The 27,670-nt window shown below is 33.2% G+C and overlaps 2 protein-coding genes and 1 pseudogene across 2 annotated transcripts; 2 read left to right on the top strand and 1 right to left on the bottom strand.

The window, feature by feature from the left end:
- Window positions 1–23,055, bottom strand: part of LOC111985461 (glutamate receptor 2.8-like) — a 95,520-nt pseudogene extending 72,465 nt beyond the window's left edge.
- LOC112001712 (PRA1 family protein F4) lies at window positions 2,358–3,024 on the top strand. Its single transcript, XM_024033891.2, has one exon. The coding sequence runs from the start codon at window positions 2,446–2,448 to the stop codon at window positions 3,010–3,012; it is 567 nt and encodes a 188-aa protein (XP_023889659.1). The 5' UTR covers window positions 2,358–2,445; the 3' UTR covers window positions 3,013–3,024.
- Window positions 6,064–9,886, top strand: LOC112001705 (pentatricopeptide repeat-containing protein At1g02150). The gene is made up of 2 exons (XM_024033883.2): window positions 6,064–6,533; window positions 8,471–9,886. Exons 1-2 carry the CDS (start codon window positions 6,156–6,158, stop codon window positions 9,728–9,730), a joined length of 1,638 nt encoding a protein of 545 aa, XP_023889651.2. The 5' UTR covers window positions 6,064–6,155; the 3' UTR covers window positions 9,731–9,886.
- Window positions 23,056–27,670: the final 4,615 nt, after the last annotated feature.

The raw sequence follows: 27,670 nt of genomic DNA, 5'->3' as shown, positions 1-27,670 counted from the left end.
GCCCACAACCACCAAATCACAGAAAAATCAACCCACCACCAACCCCTCAAAATCAAACAACCACAAAAAAACCCACAACCCAAAAAAATCACCACAACAACACTGCAATAACCGCTGATTGAAAGAGATTTGAAGCTCTGGGAGGTGTAAATGAGGAAGATGGTGAGAATGGTGCTTCACTGTGATTGGAGCTTCAAACCTAAAATTATACTGTAGCAAATTGCAAATTCATTTGGCATTTAACATATCTCACGAAGCTGGATTTTTGGTGTGTTGATGTGCCAATGCTCTTACCTTAACTTTCAAAAGTATCTAATTTCGCCCATATGTCAATATTGGTGCTAATGCCTTATTCAAGAGGGTTTATTTTCATTGATTTATTGAGTTTAAAAATACATTGGATAAGAGTATAGTTGTATCTTAAAAAATAATAAAAAATTTAAAGGTTGTAAATAAATTAAATGAGTTAAATAAACAGTTTTTTTTTTACTATAGAAAAAGTTAAATAAAAAACTTAATTCAACCAAGCGCTATCCAATTGAATTCTACTAACATATAATCATCATGATTTCTCACAATTACCACATGACCCAAAAAATATATATTTTTCATAAATACTATTACCACATGATCCAAAAAATATATATTTTTCATAAATACGATAGAATTTCAACCTATGACGTTTATTTTAGAATAAATTTTTTTCATAAATCTAAGATACCAATTGGTTTTGGCAGTATTTGATGACAAGGCTTTGGTAAAAATTTAGTAACAATAAAGAAATTGAAACACATAAAACATATTAATTTCTACTGAATAAGCTGTAACACATATGACATTTTCTCTTATATAAGTACTAGGTGGATTGTGAGGTCACAATTTCAAAACCCATTAGATTCATGTATAACTTAGGTAGTAGTAAATAAGAAAAAAAAAAGGAAAAAAAAAAAGAAAAAAAAAAAGAGCAAAGGATATTGACCATATTAAGCTAAATACGGAATAAAACATTTTAAAAATAATAAAAAAAAAAAAAAAAAAACAAAACCTAGAGTACCACCACCACTATCCACAACCCACACCACTAGATTGGCTGTAGCCACTGTTATCAGCCCACAACCACCAAATCACAGAAAAATCAACCCACCACCAACCCCTCAAAATTATACAACCACAAAAAACCCACAACCCAAAAAAATCACCACAACAACACTGCAATAACCGTTGATTGAAAGAGATTTGAAGCTCTGGGAGGTGTAAATGAGGAAGATGGTGAGAATGGTGCTTCACTGTGATTGGAGCTTCAACCCTAAAATTATACTGTAGCAAATTGCAAACTCTTTTGGCATTTAACACATTTCACGAAGCCGGATTTTTGGTGTGTTGATGTGCCGATGCTCTTACATTAACTTTCAAAAGTATCTAATTTCGCCCATATGTCAATATTGGTGCTAATGCCTTATTCGAGAGGGTTTATTTTCATTGATTTATTGAGTTTAAAAATAAATTGGATAAGAGTATAATTGTATCTTAAAAAATAATAAAAAATTTAAAGGTTGTAAATAAATTAAATGAGTTAAATAAACAGTTTTTTTTTACTATAGAAAAAGTTAAATAAAAAACTTAATTCAACCAAGAGCTATCCAATTGAATTCTACTAACATATAATCATCATGATTTCTCACAATTACCACATGACCCAAAAAATATATATTTTTCACAAATACTATTACCACATGATCCAAAAAATATATATTTTTCATAAATACGATAGAATTTCAACTTATCACGTTCATTTTAGAATAACTTTTTTTCATAAATCTAAGATACCAATTGGTTTTGGCAGTATTTGATGACAAGACTTTGGTAAAAATTGAGTAACAATAAAGAAATTGAAACATGTAAAACATATTAATTTCTACTGAATAAGCTGAAACACATATGACATTTTCAATTATATAAGTACTAGGTGGATTGTGAGGTCACAATTTCAAAACCCATTAGATACATGTATAACTTAGGTAGTAGTAAATAAGAAAAAAAAAGGAAAAAAAGAAAAAGAAAAAGAGCAAAGGATATTGACCATATTAAGCTAAATACGGAATAAAACATTTTAAAAATAATTAGGAACTCTAATAATGAAAGTTAGAGTATTTAAAATTATTTAAAGATCAATTTGTTACTTTTAAAATTTAGAGACTAAATTTAAAAAATTGACAAATTTTAATAACAAATGTTGTGCCTATCTAAATAAAATTCAATAATTACTTTATCAAGAGAACTCCACAACTCCACGCCTGACTTTCCTCGTAGTGTTTGCATTAGAACTCTTCCTTCACATACAAGGAGAGATCTATTTATATCAAATTTTCATCTCTCTACTTTGAAGATCATTCAAGAACATTATTTCTATAGTCCCTACAAGTCTGTAACTCCAGTCCAAGCATCATGGCATCTTATGGAACTATGCAAAGGCCAGGTACCTCCTCAACCTCGCCTCCATCGGCTCAGCCTGATGACTCAAAGGACTCAACACAAAAGAAGCGCAACGACTCAATGGCCAGGTACCTCCTCCGATTTGTCAGAAACCTCAGGTATTTCGGATTATACTACGCGCTCATTCTGTGGAATATACTCTTCATAAGCTTTGTTCCCTGGAGCAAAGTTTCCTTAATTCTCTTGGTGGTCAACACAATTGTGACATCCTTGCACCTAACATTACTGCTGCGTGCACTGCCTATTTCTGTTGTGCTACATAGAATTATTGACAAAAGACTAGTAGTATTACTGTCTTTGCTAGCCATGGTAAGTGGGGTTGAGCTCATTTTGACAAGGGCAGCTATACGACTTCTTATTATTTTAACTTGTGGAATTCAAATCCTTTTGGTTCATGCGTTTTTAAGGATTAGTGATGATCCTTCTCTGGACGAGGAGGCTTGTGCTGCTGGGGAATTGGTTCCTCTTGTACATGGGAAAACTGGTGATGTTGATATTGAGTCTCAAGCTTCTGTTTGATTGAATGTTTTTTTACCATAGATTTTGATTGTCATTAGAGAAAGCAATAAATAATTGACCTGCTATTTTTGAATTAATAGAAATTTTATTTCTAGAAATCCCCATCCATTAGAATTTTGAAATGTATGTTTTGTTTTGAATACTATTTTGAGTCATTATTTATTTATTTTGCTGTTTTTTTTTTCTTCCCTTTTTAATGATGGGAAAAAGAAAAGAAAAAAGAAAAATCAAAGTCAAAGTCAAGTCACTGATATGCAAACTTGACCAAAACAATAAGAAAAGCAAAGAAAATTTGTTTTACCAGAAAGAAAAGAAAAAGAAAAGTGAATTTCGTTTGTAAAGTTTATCCAACTTCAATTTCTTACCTTAAGTTTCAAAAATATCTAACTTCCCCCATATGTCAATATTGGTGCTGATGCTTTATTTGAGAGGGTTTATTTTCATTGATTTATTGAGTTTAAAAATACATTGGATAAAAGTATAGTTGCATCTAAAAATAAAAACTAAAAGCTTTAAAAGATTGTAAATAAATTAAATGAGTTAAATAAACAGTTTTTTTTTTTTTTTAATTTTAATTAAAGAAAATTTGTTTTACCAGAAAGAAAAGAAAAAGAAAAGTGAATTTCGTTTGTAAAGTTTATCCAACTTCAATTTCTTACCTTAAGTTTCAAAAATATCTAACTTCCCCCATATGTCAATATTGGTGCTGATGCTTTATTTGAGAGGGTTTATTTTCATTGATTTATTGAGTTTAAAAATACATTGGATAAAAGTATAGTTGCATCTAAAAATAAAAACTAAAAGCTTTAAAAGATTGTAAATAAATTAAATGAGTTAAATAAACAGTTTTTTTTTTTTTTTAATTTTAATTATAGAAAAAGTTAAATAAAAAATTTATTCAACCAAGCGCTGTGCAATCGAATTCTACCAACATACTTGAAATGATCATGATTTCTCACTACTATCGCATGAACCCAATTTTTTTTTTTTTTTTTTCCATAAATGCAATAAAATTTCAACATATGACGCTCGCCCAGATTTTTATAATGACTCTTTATTATAAGGGCAAGATACCAATTGGTTTAGGTGATATTTGATGACAAGGCTTTGGCAAAAATTGACTAACAATAAAGAAATTGAAACACGTCAAACATATTAATTTTTATTCAATAAGCTGTAACACATATGACATTTTCTTTTTTATAAGTGTTAGGTGGATTGCGAGGTTGCGATTTCAAACCCCTTTGGATGTATGTATAACATAGATAGTAATAAATAAGAAAAATAAGGAAATAAATAAATATAAAGCAAAGGACATTGACCATATTAACCTAAATATGGAATATAATTTTTTTAAAAAAATTGGGAACTCTCATGACGAAAGTTAGAGCATTTAAAAATCAAATTTTTTCTTTTAAAATTTAGAGACTAAATATAAAAAATTGACAAATTTTAATTGTAAGGGCACGGTTTGCAACCCAAGTCCAATATATATGGGATTGTGGGTTAATGAGCCCAGCACAATAAATTTGTAGAGAGTGGGTCAAAAAATTAGGCCCTAGTGACTCTAACAACGACTAGGACGAGTTTGAAAGATAATCATGCAAGAACAAAGTACGTAAATTTGGGTGAACGTATTGCTGAGGAGGCAAATATTTGTATAGACCAATGAAACTAATTACAAGTGTAGTTCTGGTTGCTACAGTATTCTTTCTCTATTTTTCCGATCCTTCTCCTTTTCAGAGGTTTCTCATTATATACTTCCTTCCTGGTGATCCTGGCCTTCCACTTGTTAATCATCCAACCCACTACTCGAGTACCCGTCCCATCAATCACCCTTTCTAGTTCTTTGTGAGTTGCAATGATCAAGGCGACACTATTCAGGAGTCTTTTTCACATAAATGCGACCAAAAAAATAGCTACATTGCATTTAATGCGGTGGTAGCAGTTTTTCTTCAGATATTCCTAAATTCCCATCGCTCTTTGTAAGCGGATGATGTCCATCCTTATTACTGGAGCTTCCTAGAAGATCACATTGATCATGGGGATACTGATCTGGGTCGCGTTCGTCATATCCAAGGAGGTGTTACTCCTCAAATCACATTCTATTTGTTCTTGACTTGTGAAACTTTCAAATTGGTGTTTCCTAGGATCATTTGTCATTTCTCAGATCATCCTATGTTCTCGGACCAAGCCCAATGCCCAATGCCCAATATGTGACTTTAGGCCTTTATCCCTACATTAATAACAAATGTTGTGGGGCTTGTGCTTATCTAAATAAAATTTAATAGTTACTTTATCAAGAGAAGATTTGAACTTTCTATATCTCCGTTGAAAACCCTAATACCAATTTAGCAATGACTCTCAATAACAAAATATGGTGTATATTTCAAAGAAATAAAAGAAAGTAATAAAAGTAATACTAGAAAGGCATAATATTCTTTTATTACAAATTTCACAAATTTTGAATTGTCACGGTTTTATTCATTATTATTTGGATCGATCACAAACACCACGCAATTTTTGAATAAAACCTTGACAATTCAAAATTTGTGAAACTATTTACAACTTGTCATCTCAAATTGTTAAATAATTTTTGGAATTTATTTATTTATTTATGAATTATGATTCTAGACTTTTATTTGAAGCGGAAATCAGGAACTAGGCACTAGGGACCATGAGGTAATTTCAGAAACTTATCTACAAGGGCAAGACCCAAAAAAAAAAAAACCCCCTCTGAGAAGTGAGAATTGCAGAGCAAAACCACACTCATTTGCAGTACGCAAACACTCTCTAAAAACCTCTACCAAAAAAAATGCTTCTCCAACCCTCTCTTCACCACCACAACGCTTCTCTCACATCCTCATCCCTCTCCTACTCCTTGCCTCTACCATGCAGAAGCATAGTTCCCAATCTAAAACTCCCAAAGACTGCGAATTACAGAGGAGTCCCAATCACAGTCACTTGCTCTATCTCACAAATCCACAGCTATGGCACCATGGACTATGAGCGTAGACCCATAGTGAAATTACAAGGGCAAGACCCAAAAAAAAAAAAACCCCCTCTGAGAAGTGAGAATTGCAGAGCAAAACCACACTCATTTGCAGTACGCAAACACTCTCTAAAAACCTCTACCAAAAAAAATGCTTCTCCAACCCTCTCTTCACCACCACAACGCTTCTCTCACATCCTCATCCCTCTCCTACTCCTTGCCTCTACCATGCAGAAGCATAGTTCCCAATCTAAAACTCCCAAAGACTGCGAATTACAGAGGAGTCCCAATCACAGTCACTTGCTCTATCTCACAAATCCACAGCTATGGCACCATGGACTATGAGCGTAGACCCATAGTGAAATGGAATGCTATATACAAGAGAATATCTATGATGGAAAACCCTGAGTTGGGTTCTGGGAGTGTGTTGGACCAGTGGGAGAAACAGGGTAGGAGGCTCTCAAAATGGGAGCTTTGTAGGGTGGTCAAGGAGCTCAGGAAGTACAAGAGGTTCAAGCCAGCTCTTGAGGTAACAGAAAACGTAGTTTTTGGTACCTTTTTGATGTTTTAGGTCTTTTTTGGTTAATGGGTATGTGCTATTTTTGGCAGAAATATCAAGCTCTTTTTGGTTCTTTGGCTTAACTGGTATGTGTTACATGTGTTAGAAATTGGTTAAATTGACTGGTTGGGTTAATGGGGTTGTGATATTGTGTATCATTTTTGTTCTGTATGTTGCTGTGAACTTTCTGTTGAGCAAGATGCTGAATTTGGGTTTTGTAGTGGTGTTGCTGTTTTCAGCATGTTTTGCTTAAAAGGGTATTTGTTCTTATTTATTTTGGTGGGAATTCTGTCCCGGTTTGATGGGATGGGGAGTTTGTATACCATTGCTGTTTGTGTTTCTTGGTATGATCTTACTCTTTAGATGTTAAAGAAGTCTGAGTGGCTGAAGGAAGGCAATTTGATAGGGTGATAAAGGTTATAGTGTTAAACCCTGAATTCTGAGTGCAAGTTACGGCGAATAGTTGAAAACAGAAACCTTTTGATGAACATAATTGTATAACGATATAGTAACAGTAATTGTAGGTTAGAAGGGCCGGGGAGGAATCTGGGGATTAAAGTGGTATCTCAAATAAAATTATGGTACAATGAAACATGTATTGAAACCTTTTAGTGTAGCTTACTGGCTGTAAGGAAATTGAAGAAGAGTTAGAAGTTTGACATCAAATTTGAATACCAAAAATGGGCTTTGTTTGCAGTAGCATCTTCACTTGTTGTGATAAAAGTTGCAAGTGTGATTAGTTTAAAGCCAAGGATGATCGTAGATAATATGAGTAGAATGATGGAATGAACTATGAGAAGGGGAAAAGGGCTTAAAGATTAAGTTTTTGTCACTGCAATTACTATAATTCTAAAGTTAAGGGATCCTTGAGAATCCACATATTTTTAATCTGAATCATTATCTTGTGCTCTTCTAAATAATCCACTTTAAAACTGTTAATTCTCTTTCCATTATTATTTTAAGGCATAATGGCCTCTAAATGTGTAGCAAGTGTAATGATATCATGGATTTAAAAAATAAATAAAAAATTTAATGAGGATAGCATGGCATGCATTAATTGTATACTAGTATTATTCCACCAATATCAGTACAACTTGGTTAAGCATATCAGAATGCAGGGCTGCCACTCAAAAAAAAGACATTCTACAATTATTATAAATTTGTCTGGTAAAGCCACACATGCATCATCCTTCTTTGGATTCATTGTTATAATATATTGTTGAGTTTTTCGGTTTTATGATAAATAGTGTTGGTTGTGAGGTCAAATAGCAACCTTATGCACTTACTGTCTAAGATCATATTCATGTAGTTGAAAAAAAAAATCCATGGAAGGTTTTGGATGCCTTTATCTGGTTTTCCTATATCTTAAAAAATGAAGAGCATATTCGTGCTGGATTCTGCTGTTTGTAAGCTCCTCTTTGTTGGATGAGGGAAAAATATTTCTGACATGACTTGAAGCTAGGGTTACAATACATGAATGATTCCTGATTGAAAAAATTCATTCTGTGCACCTACATGCTAAAATTTTCATTTATTGTGCTTGGGTTTTTTCTGTTCACAAGATCCTCTTTATTAAATGAGGGCATAAATTTCTTGGACAGATGGTAAACATATCGTGAATATGGGGTTATAATGAATGGTAGATGCTGAAGTTATCATGAACAAAATAGTCCATTCTGTGTAGTTAAACATGACCTTTTGTAATAATCTGTTAATTGGAAGCTCAAGGGTATTTCCGTTATAATTAGCATTTTGGCACAATAGATTTCATCATAAACTGATGTATTGGGTTATAGCTCTATAATTCTTTCATTGATTAACCGGTTCTTACTTTTTATATTTATTCATTTGGATGAAAAGCCTTGGCTTGCATCATTATTAGGTTTGAAATTTTATGCATTTTACAGGTTTATGATTGGATGAACAACAGAGGACAGAGGTTTAGAGTAGCATCTAGTGATGCTGCAATTCAATTAGATCTAATTGGCAAGGTTCATGGAATTTCTAGAGCTGAAGATTACTTCCTGGAGCTACCAGATAGGTTGAAAGACAGGAGGATATATGGGGCTCTTCTCAATGCTTATGTGAGAGCCAAAATGAGAGGAAAGGCAGAATCTTTACTTGAAAAAATGAGAAGTAAAGGTTATGCCATGCACTCACTTCCTTTCAATGTGATGATGACTCTCTATATGAATCTCAAGGAGTTTGATAAAGTTGACTTGATGATCTCAGAAATGACTGAGAAAAATATAAAACTGGATATATATTCCTATAATATCTGGTTATCATCTTGTGGATTACAAGGATCTGCAGAAAAGATGGAACAAGTATTTGAACAGATGAAACAGGACAGGACCATTAATCCCAATTGGACTACATTCAGCACAATGGCTACAATGTACACTAAGATGGGGCAGATTGAAAAGGCTGAAGATTGCTTAAAGAATGTTGAGAGTAGGATCACAGGCCGGGATCGGATACCTTATCATTATCTAATAAGTCTTTATGGAAATGTTGGTAACAAAGAAGAGGCTTATCGGGTGTGGAAAATTTACAAAACCATTTTTCCTGGTATTCCAAATTTGGCTTATCATGCTATAATCTCTTCTCTTGTTAGGCTAGGTGATATTGAAGGGGCAGAAAAAATTTATGAGGAATGGTTGCAAGTAAAATCATCTTTTGACCCTAGGATAACAAATCTTCTCATGGGTTGGTATGTTAAAGAGGGAAATTTGGATAAAGCTGAGAGTTTTTTCAACCATATGGTTGAAGTTGGAGGAAAACCAAATTCAAGTTCATGGGAAACTCTTGCTGAGGGGCATATTGGAGAAAGGAGGATTTCTGAGGCTTTATCCTGCTGGAAAGAAGCTTTTATGGCTGAGGGATCATGGAGTTGGAGGCCAAAGCCAGTTAATGTGTCTGCCTTCTTTAAGCAGTGTGAGGAAAACAATGACATGGAGAGCAAGGAAGCTTTCGTTGGACTGTTGAGGCAATCAAAATCTCTTGAAAATAAAGCATATGCATCACTCCTCGGCTTGTCTGATGGAGACGTCAGTGGAAATGAACTTTCAGTGGGGAAAGATAAAACCGATGATAACAATGACAATGATGAGGATGAGAACAATGGGTCTGAAGTGCTTCTTAACCAACTACAGGGTAGCCTGTGATACTTCTGTTGTATACATTGGACAATCAGTTGTTAGACTTAAAGGTGTGAGTTCTTGCTGAAGTGGGTCTCTTGCAATTTTCAAAGAGCTCTTACAAAAAGGCAGTCTAGTATTACAAAGTTCTGCTAATAGTGCCAGGATAGGGATTTTGGAATTTCTCTTTCACTCCTCGGCTTGTCTGATGGAGACGTCAGTGGAAATGAACTTTCAGTGGGGAAAGATAAAACCGATGATAACAATGACAATGATGAGGATGAGAACAATGGGTCTGAAGTGCTTCTTAACCAACTACAGGGTAGCCTGTGATACTTCTGTTGTATACATTGGACAATCAGTTGTTAGACTTAAAGGTGTGAGTTCTTGCTGAAGTGGGTCTCTTGCAATTTTCAAAGAGCTCTTACAAAAAGGCAGTCTAGTATTACAAAGTTCTGCTAATAGTGCCAGGATAGGGATTTTGGAATTTCTCTTGTGGAGCTGTAATATCCATATAGGTGTTAATACATGGAGCTTTACTCAGCAGATGAATATCTCAGATGTTTATATCCAAAATCTCATCTCTGTCCGTCGGCGGTGGGAGTCCTTTTTTCTAATTCAGTTTATCTTTTGGACCGTACAAGTCTCAAATTTTATGACTTTTTTACAGTTTGCAGAAGCAATGTGAGTCTTGTTACCAATTGTAGCTTCAACTTCAAAATTCGATCTAACGTATTGTGATTCTCTGTTTTACAAAGGTTATTCATTGTTTTAATTTCCAAAATGCTTTTGCTGTGTATGATAGCATTTCTTCTGTAATTTTTCTGAAGCTGTATTAACATGAGGTCATCTAACCTCTGTGAGGTTTCTTTTTACACAGTTGGATATTACGCGCAGGGAAATTCTTACCAACCGATAATATGGTTTTATCTGAACTAAAGGAGGTTTACGTTGTGACTTCATTTACATGCTAGCCTAGTTTTGGTTCCAAATGAATTTTTCTTTCTTGTCCAAGAAAAAAAAAAAAAAACTATAAAGAAAGAGTACACTGCTAATTCTCTTTTTATAAGAGGACTTCCTTTCAAATGTGTGTAGCACTGTGGCCAACTTTTGATTAGTTGTTAAAGCCTTTTATTTTTCATAATTGAACTCTCTTTGGACGTGTTTTTTGTATGAAGGTGTGTGAGATTACGAAAAAAGAATTCAGGGAGCTCCAGGAATCCAAGTGGTCAAGGAGGTAGGATTAATCATATATGTTTCACCCCCTCTTCTCTGAAAGGCTTATTGAGGTGTCCGAAAGGCCAAGACAATGAGAGCTCTGTGGGCTCTAAATTGGGACTGTTGATCTGGTTTTATGGGGACAGTTCACACATTTTTTGAAAATGGTTAATATGGCACATCATTTCTTGTTGTTTAGGTCAATCTTCTTCTTCCTTATTTTTATTGTGGGGGATCATCTGGAATATGACTTTCCTTTTCTTTTTTTCTGTTTTCTTTTTTACGAGAAGTTTGTAACTTTTATTCTTATATTTAGTAGAAGATAAAAACAATATATCTTTAGTCACAACCAACGCAATCCTCTAAGTAAGTTACAAAGTTATGAATGCCTTTGGGATGCAGATCAAGCTAGAATGTGCACTGGCTTCTTTGCTTGTCTTCTTTTTTTAAGGTGGGATGGACTACTCTAAGCAACATGACGTTTTAGTTTGAAAAAAGCACCGATAATAATTAGACATGTTTATGCTGCAGTAAATTTCTACTACAAGAATTAAATCATCTATATATCAGTGAGCATGGAATGTAGTCATTCTTTACTCATCGGTTAATCTTTTAAAGTATATTTTTTATTTTATGCTGCAATAAATTTCTACTACAAGAATTAAATCATCTATATATTAGTGAGCATGAAATGTAGTTATTCTTAACTCATTCGTTAATCTTTTAAACTATATTTTTTATTTGATAGTTTGATAATAACAACAAAGGAGGGGAATTTGATTCATTTGAACCTTGGATGCACCGAGAGGTGCAAACCGGTTGGGCTACAATACTCTAGCCTCTAGGAATCTTTTAAAGTATATGAGTTAGTATTAAAATAAATAATTGACACTAATTAAGCTCTCTCTTAAACTCAAAGGGAACAAATGGGTTCCAAATTAACTCATTAGATGTAGGAGATTTGGATTCAAACCCCCCAACACCAAAAATCAATTAGTGTCTTAGTTTGATGATAAAGAATAATTATCATGGAGCAGATGTTATTGGTTAAAATTTTATCCTATCTATTAAAAAAAGAAATCAAAGGGATTGATAAAAGATTTCTCTTCTTCTTATTAGACATATAAGTAAATTATCAGAGTAGTTTTACCAATTCTAGCGACAAATCCTCCTAGTGCTGCTTTGTTCAAGGGTGGAGCTACAGGCCCCCAAAATTTTTTAAAAACTTTATAAGGTATATATATTGTAATTTTTTTAGATACTAGACCTTAAAATTGATAGTTGGCCCCTCCAAAACATAAGAGTTGGCCTTTGCAAAAAAGTATTGAATAACTAATTAAACATTGAGTTCTAAAAAATAATTGTTAACAACAATCTATCCACATTGTAACCAAAAAAAAAAAGAAAAAGAAACTTCTTTTTAGTTTTTTCCTCTCTTAATTGGTAAGTTTTGGTTGTTGAGTTCAAATAGTAAGTTTTTGATAAAATAAATTTCCAGGTAGAGTTATTTTATTTTATTTGGGACTAAGTCTTTTGCTGTTGTTAATTTTTGAATTGTTTGTCAATACTTGATTTAGTCACAAAATGTTAAATGAAAAAAAAAAAAAAAAAAACTATGGTGGGGATATATAAGTGACAATACTTAAATAGAAATTTTCTTTTGGACATAAATACATAATTTTTATTTCCTTTTCAACGTGGGACCAAGTCTTTTGTTGTTATTGCTATTGTTGTTAAGTTTCCAATTGTTTGTCAATACTTGATTTAGACTAAAAATGTTGAATGAAAAAAATAGAGGATATTTAATGTTGGGGTCTGATAACACTCCAAAAATAAAAGATTTAAAAAATTATAATTAAATAATGGTAAAACATTTTGTGCATATTGGTGACAAAGGAAACAATTTGTGTATACACATTAAAGTTTATATAAAATGTATGTATGTATCAATATATGTAATTGCGTAAATGTATGTATTTGTAAATATGTAACTCGACCCTTCCAAATCAAAATTCTTGGCTCTGCCCCTGCCTCTTTTAATCATCTAAAGACAAGTTTTCTTTCCAAAGAGCAGTAGTTTTAACTGCGCATGGCGAAAAACATGCAGCGTAACAAAGTGCGCAGCTTTCTTCTCTAACTTTAAAGTACAACCCACATTTTTTTCTCGCACTCCTTGCCACAATACATACCTACATCAAGCGCAAGGTTAAAGGACGAAGGGAGAGAGTCATGGAAATGTGTAGGTGTTCTAAAGGTAAGAGAGGGAGTAGGATAGGGAGGAATAAGACGTGGAGATAGAGCATGATCAGCCTGAACTACAATTAGCATTTGCATAATACATGCCATTATAACTAAATTGAGATTCATCATACTATTATCAATATAATTTGGAAGTTTAAAATGAAATCAAAATCCATTCAAGGTTAAGCCTTATATACTGATTTTTCGAATGATTCTAAAATAAAGATAACTTCATAATTTGAAAATCAGTTCAACCTTGAAATATGTTTTTATTTGATGAATAAAATTATCATGTTTTGAATTGGTTAATAGTCATGAATAATTGAATATAGTTCTGTAATTAGTTGCTTGGAAGAGAGGGGGGGGGGGGGGGGGTAGAGAGAGAGAGAGAGAGAGAGAGAGAGAGAGAGAGAGAGAGAGAGAGAGAGAGAGAGAGAGAGAGAGAGAACCTTTTTTTTATGAGAAAAAACTATGCAGAGAAGGGAAGAGATTGACAAATTTATAGTGAAATAGTGTGAATAAGAAGAGACAAAATAAGAGAAGATGAAAGGAAAGATGAAGAGTGATATTAAAGTAAATGGTAGTGGGGAGATGAAAAGGTAAGGGAAAGATGAAAAGGTAAGGGAGATGAAAAGGAAAGGGAGAGATGAAAAGGTAAGGGAGAGAGAAAGGTTAGGATAAGTGAAAATATTTTAAAAAAAAGTAAATGTAAAAAAATTAGAGAAAAATTAGAAAGAAATAGGATAATGATGTGGTAGAAGTAAATAAATAAATAGTGGGTTGGATTTATTATGGGGTGATAGTGGAAGTAAATAAATAAATAGTGGGCTGCATTTATAGGGCTGGGATTTATAGGGCTGAAAATTGTAAAACCATTTTAAAATTGTAGGAAAAATTATATTACAAAAAAAAAAAAAAAAATGACGTGACAGCTGATGTGGCGTAATGTGAGAATAGCAGCATTAAACGCTACGTTTCGGCTTTTAGTAATATATAGATTTTGTTTGTTGACACCTGTGTGGTTTGATCTTGTGATTTGGTGGTTTGATTTCCAATATTAAGGCACGGTTTTGATTGTTAGAAATTATGATATTGTTTGTAATTAGCTTTTGTCTTACATTGCAAAATTACCCTTTTATCCTTGATTTTAGGTTAAAGAACAAATGCAAAATAGGGTATATACAAATATAGTAGTATGTACTATATAGGTTCTTATGACTAATAAAGGAATTTTCCTGTTGTCACAAGAAAAACGTGTCAAGAATACTTGAGAGGCATAAACCATGCTAAGCTAGTTTATACACCTATCTTTTAGTGGTCATTTCAACCTGAATAGAAGATCTTTTCCCATAAAATCATGAAAGCGAAAGAAGACCTAGAAATGATTCCTTACATCTTTGCAATCGGTAATTTGATGTATGCTATGGTTTCCATAGGCCCTTATTTTGCTCATGCGAAGAGGATAGTTAGGATATTTATGGTCAATCTTGGCAAATATCAATGGCAAGTGGATCTCCAAATGTTTGAGAGAAATCCAAGGCGTGCTTGAGTTTTGGTGAACCTAATCAATTTTTAAATGATTATATAGACAAATAAATATAGTTAAGTGAGCTTTTGTTCACTTTTATTGTGGGGGTTGTATTATGACAATTAGAGGACATTAGACTTGAGTAAGAATGCTATGTATCAATCTCATTAGAAGCATATTGATTTGGGATGCTATTGGCTATGGCTAGTTTTTGAGAAACCATTGATGTTTTGGAGAAAAGTGTTGGAACGACAAAAATCCGTTTGATATGTAGACTAAGGTTATGTCTAGTAAGAAACTTGAGAGCTCTGGGCTGTGTTGGTCAGCATGGATATTAATTGAAGATTTGGATTGTTAATCTACTTTATCAGTGGGCTTGAGTGTGAGATTGTTTTGAGTGCACCACAACTTGTTGTCTAGACCAGACATGGAACCTAAGCTACCTAAGGTACTTATGTTGTCGGTTGTCGGTTGTCGGTGGCTAGTAGGTCACATCTCGCATCAACTCTCCTTATTATTATTGAATCAGGAGAACACAGGTGGTTCGTTCAAAACCAACGGTCCAACGTGTTTATGTGTTTAGAATCTTTAGATAGTAGCATGCAGCGAAAGAGTTAGTGCTAGAGAAGCTGTGATGGGGGGATAAGAAGGAGTTGTTTTTTATTTTGCAAGACACACACAAAGAAGACAACTTATGGGTTTTCTCTAGGAGGAAATCTCCTTGTGTTACTGGTTTCACAGGATTCTAGTTTTTTGTAATGAGATTGTATTTATATTTAGAGATTGAATATTCTTCTACATAAAATTGAGTATTATAATCTCAATTTTATTATACTGTATTTGTTAAAATTAAAGGATCAATAGAAAATTGATGTTGTAGAGAGAGAGAGAGAGAGAGTTCCATGGTTCGGCCTAATGGGCAAGAATGATGCCAGAAGTTCAATTGATTTTTTGGGGGGGTGGGGGGGTATCAGAGCACGTTGAAGATGTTATTGGGGCATTACAGAAAGTTTCCACTTTCTATAAGTCCATTACCTTGATAATGGACTTATATAAAGTTTCCAATTTATTGGGGCATTCTTGTGTTACTTGACCTTGGAATCTCTTGACATGGAAAGCTAATAGTGTCATGTGGCTTTTGAAATGTCTTTTACTGCTTCTTTTGGCTCCATGTGAATATGTTTGAATGACTTCACATGTGAAGTTACTTCATAAACAGATGTGTCTATTTCAATGTGTGTGCATGCATGCTTGTGTAGTCATCTTCAACAAATTAACCAAAAATTGGAGATTGTGAGTTGTGGACTTATCCTCATATTTAACCACAATTGGATTTTTCTAAATATTCTCAATAATTACCATCTCTTTATTTTTGTCATTATCCACAATCAACTCAACTTTCTTTTCTTTGACATATTCATCAAATTTTTGACAAGTGGTATCTTCAATCTTCAATTCAATAACTTGTTGCAAGTCTTGTTTATTTATTTATTTATTTTTAACCACTTCAAAATTTTCTTTATAAATAGGCTGCTTCTTGTCAACCCTTAAATCCTTTTCTTTTCTTAACACATGGATTTGGCTGTGATAATTTTGGTTTTATGGTTGACCTTTCATATTTTGAATATAGTTCTATTCATATGAATGTACAGATTTATAATCAACACTTGTATAATATAGTATATCATAATAGTCATTAGGAAACCATAAATCAATTAATACATTTTTCATTCTTTGCCAAGAGCAGATCGGATGCTTACCTCGCCACTTTCTATCGATTTGAATGTCTTCCCAACATTCCTTCGCTTTATCACAAATTTTCCAAAAATTAAAATACTCCTCCAAATCAAGAAGCCAGTCAATAAAATCTAATTTACATATATCTCTATCAAAGAATGGAATTTTCTTGTAATTAGGAGTGCGTCTTTGAATATATTGAACATTGTTGTTGTGACATGATTTCCTAGCAAGAAGAGCAGCAATCTTTTGCTGGATTTTGCCTATAATTTGTTGACTCTTTTAATAAAATTGTTGATTCTCATCTCGAGTCTCTTCATGAAACTTGAGGAACTCAGCCCTAGAGAGGACTGTGTTGTCGACGTTATTGCCACCGTCGTTGTTGTGGTGGTCACCGTCTCACCAGTTAGCCATCAAATTAGGATATGTCAAGACTTTGATACGAACTGATATTGTGGATAAACTAGAATTCAGGAGGGGTTCCCTAAATCCATAAGGAAATAAACTGGAATCTATCAGAGAAAGAATTTGACAAAAAGTTTGTGTTTTATTAATCATAATCTATGGAAAACGTTTAGAGATTTAGGGACCTATTTTAAGGGCTCCAAAAAACTTGACGGATAAGAAAATATGTTCTAAAATGACTCCTAATTAATACCTAACCATAATAGGAACCAAATTTGACTTAAAAAGCATGAAAAACACCTAAAAACAAGGAAATAAAATGCCCTAAACCTAAAATAACGAAAATTACATAAAAATACAAAAAATAATAAATTACAAAAATTAAATAGTAGATTCTATCCTACATCACAATTTGATTATATTGGAATGAATTATGCTTATACTTGTTGTTGTTGCAGTAGTAGTACAAGGAGATGATCAACCTCTGCTTCCTAGTTTTCCTTCCTATCCCACACCTTGTCTCACTTTTGGTACACTTGCTCATTACCTTGACAATCCTCCGTCGTACAAAAAAGAACAGAAAAGCATTGAAGAAAATACAGCTAAAATAAATGTTATGAAATCATATCCCGATGCCTATAAACTTTGTTATGAAATTTGTATACCCTCATGCGTACTTCGTAGGATCCATTTTGTATACCCAAACAATTGGCACAAATGGTTCGGTGGCAAGACAAACTTTAGGAATTTTAGAAGTAAATTCTAGATTTTACAAAGCTTCATCTTTCTTCCCTCTCCATCCTTTTTTCATTGAGGTAGCAAGAAAGGTTTCTTATGAATTAATTATTTTACCCACTAACTTTATTTATGATAATCTTTCTTACATAATTTCTATATATTAAAAAAAAAAAAATAAAAAAATGAGAGGAATATATTCTTTAAGTCACAAATTATTATGTAGTTTACCACGCACTGCATGGTTATACTAATGTGTTACTAGTTTAATCACTAGATAAACAATGGTACTTTTTTTGATACAACTTATTCATGTAACATCTAGTAATAATATAATAAATTAGGGAAGGATATTTAATGATAATTAACATATTAATAACATGTATTATTCATATTATGATTGCTTTAAGAGAGAGAGGAAATGAGGGAGAGTAATGCTACAAGCACAAGATAGTCGGTAAGTGAATGTTGTGTGGGAAATAAAGTTGGCATAGGCTGGTTGGTGCTGGCCTAGTGTGTGGGGCTAAAGCCTATGGGCAAGTCAGTGTCAGGTTGATTGAATGGTCCAACAGCTTGGTATGAAAGTTAGCATGTGCCCAAGTAAAATCAAAACAGTGAACCTAGAGGCAAAGCTTCCTAAGTATGCAGTTGGATGACTTTGATGTTATTCTGGGTGATGAATTCTTTGTGGCATCAAAGGCAGCCTTGTTGCCTTTCATTGGTGGGCCATGGGTGGGCAAGGGTGCATGTGCAAGTGTTCAACAGCAGATGGTACTAACACACACATGGTGGTTCATGACATTAACTGTAATTTTAAATGTCTATAAATGAAAAATAAAATTAGGATGCTGGCATTTTTAACTTTGTTAATCATCTTAAAGCACTTCAATGGGCTCTTGTTAAACTAAGTCGCATCTCTTCTGCATTCATTAATATAACAAAGGCAAGTCACAGTTCAAGTTAAAATCCCCCCCACAAACATGCACACTGAATTGAAGGGGTTGTACAATCAAAATTTCAGATAAACGCTGAAGAGAAATTACCTTATACAATCTCAAAAATGGTAAAGTTCCCTCAAATCAACATTTTCAATAAACTCTATATGCTATATTCTTAAGCTGCATAAAAGTTGTCGTAGGAAGAAAAGATGCTAGACAGTTAACCATTAACTGGCTAAGCAGTCCCAGAATCATCTGAAAAATGAAAGAGGCAGTAGAAATTGATTCAACGAATGGCACATCAAATCCAAGAAAATTTTGGAGTCCCATCTGAAATGTAGCTGCGTGGTATGAACAATGAGAACACTGTGAAGGCAGGAAAAGTAAGAATGAGCTAAAAAAGAAAGTGTTGGTGCATTTTAATATTAGTTATAAATAAATTGTTAAATTCATATCAAGTTATGTCACATTGTGGCTTCGTCACATAAAATGAGTCCTAACACTTTTTTTTTTCCTTCTGTTTCATTCTCAACACCAGTCCCCAAGGCCTAAGTTTAACCAATAACTTACCTCTCAAAATACTAACAGCCGAAAATAGAAGGCTAGACTCAAGATCTAGCCTTATCTTTTTCTAGGTAATTAATTGAAGCTAAGCCTTCTCTTTTTCTTTGCAATTCATTTGGCAATAATGGACAAATTATAAACAGCATACAATTCATTTTCTTTGTCTCAACAAATTTCAAAGGATACTTTAGGAGAGTCATAGCTATAGATACCTGCTATTTGAATTTTTGGTGGTTTGACTACAGGACTGTTAGTGATATAGCAGAAGAACGACGCTTCACACCATCATCCTCCCATTTAGATCCAGCAATAATTGCCTACATATGAAAGGGAGACATTGGTTTACTTGATGAAATCATTAAACACCAAAATGAAAACAAAATCACTGGCGTCATGGTTTTCTTGTGCAAATCAAAATCTTAATTTCTTATCAGAAAGTTCTTGGGCCTTTCAGTAGAATTCTTTTGAGTTGAACAACTAATGGGCTATAGGCACTTGCAATATCAATCACAGGCACAAAAGCCTGGTATGTACTGGCTATATTCTTTACAAACAAGCATTCTATCACTGAAAAGAAATAGTAACAAATCTTTACACTGTTAACAGCAGCCATTAATGCTACGTGCTGTTCATCTCTACCAAATTCATAGAAGTAACAAGTCCTGAAACAAGTATTTGAACACCAAACATGTTCATTAGTAAATAAAAGTTCCAAATATTACATGCAAAGGCTTACAAGAAATAGTGATTATATTTTAACATCCTGACCACTCTATAATTCATGGAGATACTGCTAGAAAATGGATAGTTGAGTCTTAACGTAATCCAATTAAAAATATGAGCAAAATAGATCCTCTTATTGCTCATAACTATAGCTATGGTGGAAAGGTGATAGAACTCGTTCTACATCAAGAATTTATTCTTCCACCATTATATATATATAAAAAAAAGGTTTAATTTTCCTCTTAAGGCCCAACTTCTACTCTGATAGTATTAGATACCAATATTTTCTAACAGCCTGCCATCAACTCAGAAAACAAACTCACCTGAAACCTTCCTCTTCCTTTATTTTTATAGTTTTTGCAGAGTATAAAGTTGAATCACCTGCCACGCAGCATGACTAGCGTTCAGAACCAAAACCAGAAAGAGCTGAGGAAGATAAGTTGACTCAGATAGTGGACAGGCAAAAGAATTCAGAGCATTATTACCTGGAACAAAAATTTTTGCTGCCTCCTTCAAAGAACCTAAATCAGTAATATCCTTGGCCTGTTCAAGTTATGAATGATAAGGTAAGCTTCACAGGGAGTTTACTATGGGAAGTCATAGATAGAACTAAGAAGAATCTTATAATTTGAAAGCCTGATAGACCATAAATGATGGTCTCAATTCCAAGTCATTAAGATATAATTGCCAGATTCTGGACTTGCAAAAATGATGTGTAACTAAGGAAGCCAAAATGGAAATCAAATTATACTTGTCACTAATGGTGAGTACATTCCTTTTGTTTTTGTACAAAATATATAGAATAACGTTAAAGTTACAAACTATTTTACAAAAAAAATTATAAACTGCTAATATAGTAAGTGATTTTTGGTAAATGAAAAAGTGTTATTAATAGTGGGTCTAAAAGAAAACCAATAAGAGATTGACCACATCAATATTTTGTAAAAATATTATAAAATAGTTTGTGACTGTAGCATTACTCAAATATATATAACTGAAAAAAGCCACCTCACACTTTTTTTAGATCTATTAAGCACAACTTCATCCATTACTATTTATAAGTTTTCATTTATATCAAAATATTAGTTCGTTGGATTAGCCAAAGGATTAAATACATATAATAATTATTTATATTAGAAAAATTTATATGACTACTTTTATAAATTTTATATAATAAACTATTTTTATTTGAGATTAATTACTAATAGGATAAATACATTTATTTTGTTATATTAATTATGCTAAATGAAACATTAATTATTTAAATATAATGAAATTTTAATGCCATTTTTCTAAATTTTATATGAGAAACAATTAGTTTGAAATATGGTACTCCCACTTAAATGTAGTTACTTTTGCAACAATTTAAACAAGTCCAACCAAATATATATATATATATATATATATATAAACACACAATCAAGAACATAAAGAAAGTAACCAAAGGATATTTGCATTTTGATTTTATCAAATCAACATTTTCATTTTTTTTTTCTTTTTTTGAAAATGATATTTGCATTCTTGGGTAGGTATGAAACTTGTGTATTTATATTAACTATTATATCATGCAATTTTCAAATTTATAAAATAGAACGCAAATGATTATATTTTTTGTAAGAAAAATGATTGAAATATTGGAAAAAACTAATAACATAATGCAAGTTTATTGTAAGGAGTGTGTAGCTAAGAAGTGCTTTAAATCAAATTATGAAGCTCAAAGCCATTATCAATCGAAGGGGAGCCTCAAATTGATTATATTGGAATGAATTATGCTTATATTTTTTGTTGCTGTTGTTTTAGTACAAGGAGAGATGATCAACCTCGGCTGCCTAGTTTTCCTTCCTATCACACACCTTGTCTCACTCTCTGTACACTTGCTCATTCACAATGAAAATAAATATTACGAAATCCTATATATCCTGATATATATAAACTTTGTTATGAAATTTGTATACCCTCATGCGTACTTCATAGGATCCCTTTTGTATACCCAAACAATTGACGCAAATGGTTTGGTGGCAAGGCAAATTTTAGGAATTTTGAAAATAAATTCTAGATTTTAAAAAGCTTCATCTTTGTTCCCTCTTCATCACCTTTGTCTCTTTGCATGAAAACATCAAAAATAATCTTCGTTCCCTCTCCATCTTAGAATTTTTTTTTGTTGATTTTACACAAGCTCCGAAGGTTCATCAATGGAGGAGTGTAAACAGATTGAGAGAGAAAGGAATTGAATAACACTGAACTTGTATGAAATGAATTTCATATATTAAGCTTAGCATACTCTGTTCTTTATATAGTGAGAACAGAGGCAAGAAAGGGAGAAACAGAAAAATAACTAACTAAGCATCCAATGACTGCTGTACACGTGTAATAAGCTTTGTAACTAATTGACCTATCTGTAGACTATAAACGGCAGTCGTTTCATGACCATTTATTCTATCCTACAGCTATGCAATTGTAGTTTACTTCTATATACAAAACTTACAAGTAACAGATACAAAGTTCATACAAATCATTAACACTATGCAAATTACAATCATGAAATATCTCAATACTCCCCCTCAAGATGAACCATAGATGTTGATGAGATTCATCTTGGATAAGAGGAAGTAAAATTGTTTGTATCCGAGTGCCTTTGTGAAGCAATCAGCAATCTGGTGTCTGGTAGGAACATGAAAGGTTTTGATCACTCTATCTTGAAGCTTGCTTCGAATAAAATGACAGTCCACCTCTATATGTTTTGTGCGTTCATGAAACACTGGATTTGCAGCAATATAAAGAGCTGCCTTGCTATCACAGTACAATCAGGCAGGCTGAGTGTGATTAAAACCAAAAGTCTTATGCAATGCCAATAACCAAACAACTTCACTTGTGACAGTGGCCATTGCTTGATACTCTGATTCAGCAGATGATCTGGACACCACTTGTTGCTTCTTGCACTTCTAGGATATAAGAGAGTCTTCAAGGAAAACACAGAAGCCTGAAACTGACCTTCTGGTATCTGGACAAGCTGCCCAGTCAGCATCACAGTAGGCCTTTAATTTCATTTCAGAACTTGCTGATAAGAACAAGCCTTGTCCTGGTGTCTTCTTAAGATACTTAAGTACCTTATAGGCTGCTTGGAGGTGAGGAGTTTTAGGGGAATTCATGAACTGACTCAACTTATGCACTGAGTAGCAAATATCAGGCCTAGTTAGAGTCAGATATAGCAGCTTGCCAATAAGTCTTCTGTATATGGATGGATCAGGAACATCTTCCCCCATTGAGCTCCCCCCCCCGGCTCCTTTTGTACAGCCACGGGTCCTCTTAGAATAATTTAGCCTCAAATTTTGCAAGAGTTCCATCACCCAATATTTGGAGGTATTGTACAAAAGCTTTCTTATTCGTGAATTTCTTTTCTTACATGTCTATTTATTATTATTATTTTGTATTGTTTTGCGTTGGTTTAGAAAAATGTCATATGGTGACTTATTGGCACTTGTCATGAAAAGATCTGCATTCATTGGCATCTTGCATTGGAGCTTACCGATGCAATGACCTTGAAGATGAAGATCTTGCACGAGTTTATTTTGTCCCCCAAGCCCAGTGGTCTGCCAATGCAATGATCAAGACGATCTTGAAGATTAATATTGTCTATGCAAGGACGTGCATTCATTGGCATCTTGCATTAGAGCTTTACGGATGCAACGATCTTAAAGATGAAGATAGTCCATGCAAGGATGCACATTCATTGTCATCTTGGATTGAAGCTCTACCAATGCAACGCTCTTGAATATGAAGATGATTTTGAAGATGAAGACGATCTTGAAGATAAAGATTGTCTATGCATGATCTTGAAGATGAAGACACTCTTGAAGATGAAGACAATCTTGAAGATAAAGACTGTCTTGAAAATGTAGATTGTACGGGAAAGCATGCATCCAAACAACTAATTGTTTGAAGAAGAATGAACAATCTTGTTTAGTCTTCGATAGAAACTAGCTAGAACTGGTATGGCTTGCAATCCTATAGGTTCTAGGGAGAATTGTATTGAATCTTCACTTGGCAAAACAAATGTGTAGAGCCAACAAGATAGTAATGCAGCTAAGTAGGTCTCTTCCCATAGTCATCTTCAATTTGAGTTTGCCAAAAGGAAGTTTCCCATATTTGGACCAACCTTTTACTTTATTAAATAAACCATTAGGATTATGAGTCTTTACAAGACGACTTAGCCTCTTTGTCCTTCGAGTAGGTGGTTTTGAATGTTTTTATTCACATTTACACCAAAAGCCGACCCATTCACTCACCAAACATGCAAATCTAGTTCCTTTCTAGTATTAAGGTAATAAAAGCCACAAATAGGTGTTCATAGCTCTTTGGGATGAACCTCTATTTCCCATCATTTCCTGTCAATTCTCACAACAAGGATGGCTTCATCATAAAGAGGACCAACGATAAGGAGCCTGCCAAGTCAATACAAATCCCAAAGAGAGATAGACATCTCACCTAGTGATGTGTGAAGGGTGTTGATGCGTGGACCATGCTTCACAAAATGTTTCGCATTACATCAGCATTTCGATCATATGTATAGAGAGATGCTAAACTGCATCATAGATATAAGCCTTGATAGGATTTCCCTTGCTTCTAAAAAGGACATCCTCAAGTCATTCCAATATAAAGGTATGTAACTACAACTCTCCATTGATCTTGGAAAGAGCGCCCCAACGCGTTCTACCTGAAATAATACGGCGACCATGCTTTACAAGAAATCTTCTTTGGAGTCACGTTAATTAATGACTCTTGGTCACCGTATTATTTCAGGTGGAATGTGTTGGGATGCTCTTTTCAAGATCAATGGAGAGAGTGTAGTTAACTACTTTATATTGGGAATGGCTTGAAGATGTCCTTTTCAGAAGCAAGGGGACTCTTATCAAGACTTATATCTATGATGCAGTTTTAGCATCTCTTTATACATATGATTGAAGAGTTGATATAATGCGATCATTTTGTGAAGCACAGTGCCCACATACCAACACACTTTGCATATCACTAGGCGAGATGTCTATCTCTCTTTGGAATTTGTATTGTATCGACTTGGAGGCTCCCTATCTTTGGTCCTTTTTATGACAAAGTCATCCCTTGCTGTGAGGAATTGATCGGAAATGACAGGGAACAGAGGTTCATCCTAAAGCATTGTGAGCACTTATTTGCAGCTTTTCATTACCTTAATACTAGAAAGGAAGGGGATTCGTGTGTTTTGGTGAGTGATTGGGTTGGCTTTTGGTGTAGAAGTGAACAGAATTATTCAAAACCACCTGCTCGGAGGACAAAGTGATTAAGTCATCCTATTAAGACTCATAATCTTGATGGTTTATTTAATAAAGTACAATGTTGGTCCAAATATGGGAAATGTCCTTTTGTCAAATTCAAGATTGAATATGAACTATGGGAAGAGACCTACTTAGCTGCATTACTATCTTGTTGGCTCTTCACGTTTGTTTTACCAAGTGAAGATCTTAATACATTTTGCCCTGGAACCTTCAAGATTGCAAACTTCATGGCAGGAAGTTGCCCTGTTAGTCTAGCCATAGTAGTTCTAGCTAGTCTCTATCGAGGACTAAACAAGATTGCTCATTCTTTTCCAACAATTAGTCCTTGGGTGCATGGTTCAAAAGATGTGTCAAGTTGATGAAGAGGAGATGAGAGGTAGAGATGGTCCCACTAGGCATGCTAGAACTTTGTAAACACAAAATTTTCTCAAAGTTTGAAAATCAAACAATTGAAAAGTATTTCACAAGTATAATTTTGTATTAATCAAATAGTGAGTACAATTCTCTGTTTTGACTCTTTTACAAAATAGTAATCCTCTGAATCTATCTTCTTTGTAATCTTGACTCGAATGCGAAATCTTTTTCACTTTGAGGGGAACGTGAATTGAACGGTCTTCATAACGAATCTTTGGCTTTGAGCTTGTTAAGGATTTGTTGTTCTTCAAGTCTTTCAAATGTTCTTCAAGCTCTTCGAAGATTCTTGGATTTTGGGTTGAAATTCTTCAATGCTTTAGAAGCTTGATCTGTTGAATTTCAACAATTTAGAACTTTTGAATCTTATGGAGGCTCTTGCACTGATTTTAATAGAACTTCAAGTCTTGGAAGAACAATTTAAGTGAATTTCTTTGAATGTTCTTCATTTGTTCTTGAGGCAGAATTTCTCCAAAGCTTTGACTTCTTGAAAACTTGGTGGAAAATGAGAGTGGGCTGTCCTTTATTTATAGTGGTTTCAAAGGATTAGTCTCACTTTGAATTGATCTTTTTGAAGATAAGTAGAAGACTTTGATTGGCCCAAATTTAATTTCTTAGATACTTATCTCTATTTATCTATTGTGATAAATATTCTATTTTGACAAAGATAATAATCAACAAGAAGTCCTTCCATAATTTGTTACTTGTAGGTAATTATCTCTACTCTATTTAGTTATTTTAATATAGATTATTATCTATCAATTTTGAATAGGAAATTTATCTTTTTCTTGCGAGCCAAATGACATGTGGCAAATTTTAATATGCCAATGTGATGTCAATTTGGATGACACATGTCATCATTTGATTTAATTAATTTAATGGCACATAAATTTTGAATTTGTTACTAAATTTTGACATGGAATATAGTAATTGGCCCAATTAATTTTTTGCCTCCTACACACTCTCTCTCAATACATAAAAGATTTTTTTTTTTTTTTTTTTCAAAACAATACATAAATTTTAAGTGGTGCTAGGAATACTACAAATTTTAAGACTAAAATACAAATTGTACCCTCTAAGTTTGACTGAAATTCATTTTAGTCCTCTAACTTTACTTTAGTTTGATTGATTCATCTAATTTTCTAATTCAAACATTTTATCCAATTTCATTAAAAAAATATTGCATTAAAAAAATATTTTTCTCACATGAAAAAAAATCTATAAAATTAAAAAAATATTTTATAAATTTTTTGTATGAGAATTTTTTTTTTTTTCGAAATATCTTTTTTATTAGTTAATTGCATACTTAACGAAATTTCTTTTAGCAGAATTTGATGAAAGTTCTAAATTGAATAAATTTAAAAATTAAATGACTCAATTGAATGAAAGTAAAGTTAAATGATTTAATCAAAAGATTTTATCAACTTTTAAAATCCAAATAAAAAATAAGTAGTTAAGAAGTTTATTTTGAGTGCATACAGTCAAATGTTGGACATTGACTATTTACTAAGATAGAAGGGCAAGCTGTGAGAAGGGTTTATCTATTTTGAAGTTTTGGCATCAAAGACAGAGACATAATATTCCTTTCACTAAAGTTTACAGTCGAAGATGAAAATTTGGGAATGAAAAATTCAAAAACAAACCTCTTTTTACTCAATCCAACACAAATATTTATGATAGGTTCATCTTCTTTTAGATCAGATTCCCACACATTTTCAAACCTATCATAAAGTATTAATGTTGCTTATGATGCTTATGTCGGAATTTATTTGATCAATTACCAATAAAAGTAATTTTTTTTGAGGATTTTTTGTAATGATTTCGCGGGCATTTAGATAAAGATATTTGCCTGAAGAGTTTACTATTTTGAGTGGGCCTATAAAGCCAACCCCAGTGAGGTCCTTGTTTAGTAATGACCAAAGAAGAAAATCTATAGGAAAACAAAAAGTATAATTCCTATCTAGGTTTATTAATTAAAGGATTATAGCTGTTCTAACTTCAAAGTAGATTTACAAAAAGAAAAGATGGTGATCTGATCCAGTGTCATATGTTCCCTAATAACTGTGATTGTCAGGGTGGTATGTGCATTGGACCAATGAATTTTAAATCAAATGCTGTTTTTTCCTTTTCTTTTCTTTTCTTTTTTTTTTTTTTTTTT

Source organism: Quercus suber, unplaced genomic scaffold (genome assembly GCF_002906115.3).
Source record: "Quercus suber isolate HL8 unplaced genomic scaffold, Cork oak 2.0 scaffold_322, whole genome shotgun sequence".
NCBI lineage: Eukaryota > Viridiplantae > Streptophyta > Magnoliopsida > Fagales > Fagaceae > Quercus > Quercus suber.
This window is presented reverse-complemented; position numbering and strand designations above follow the sequence as displayed.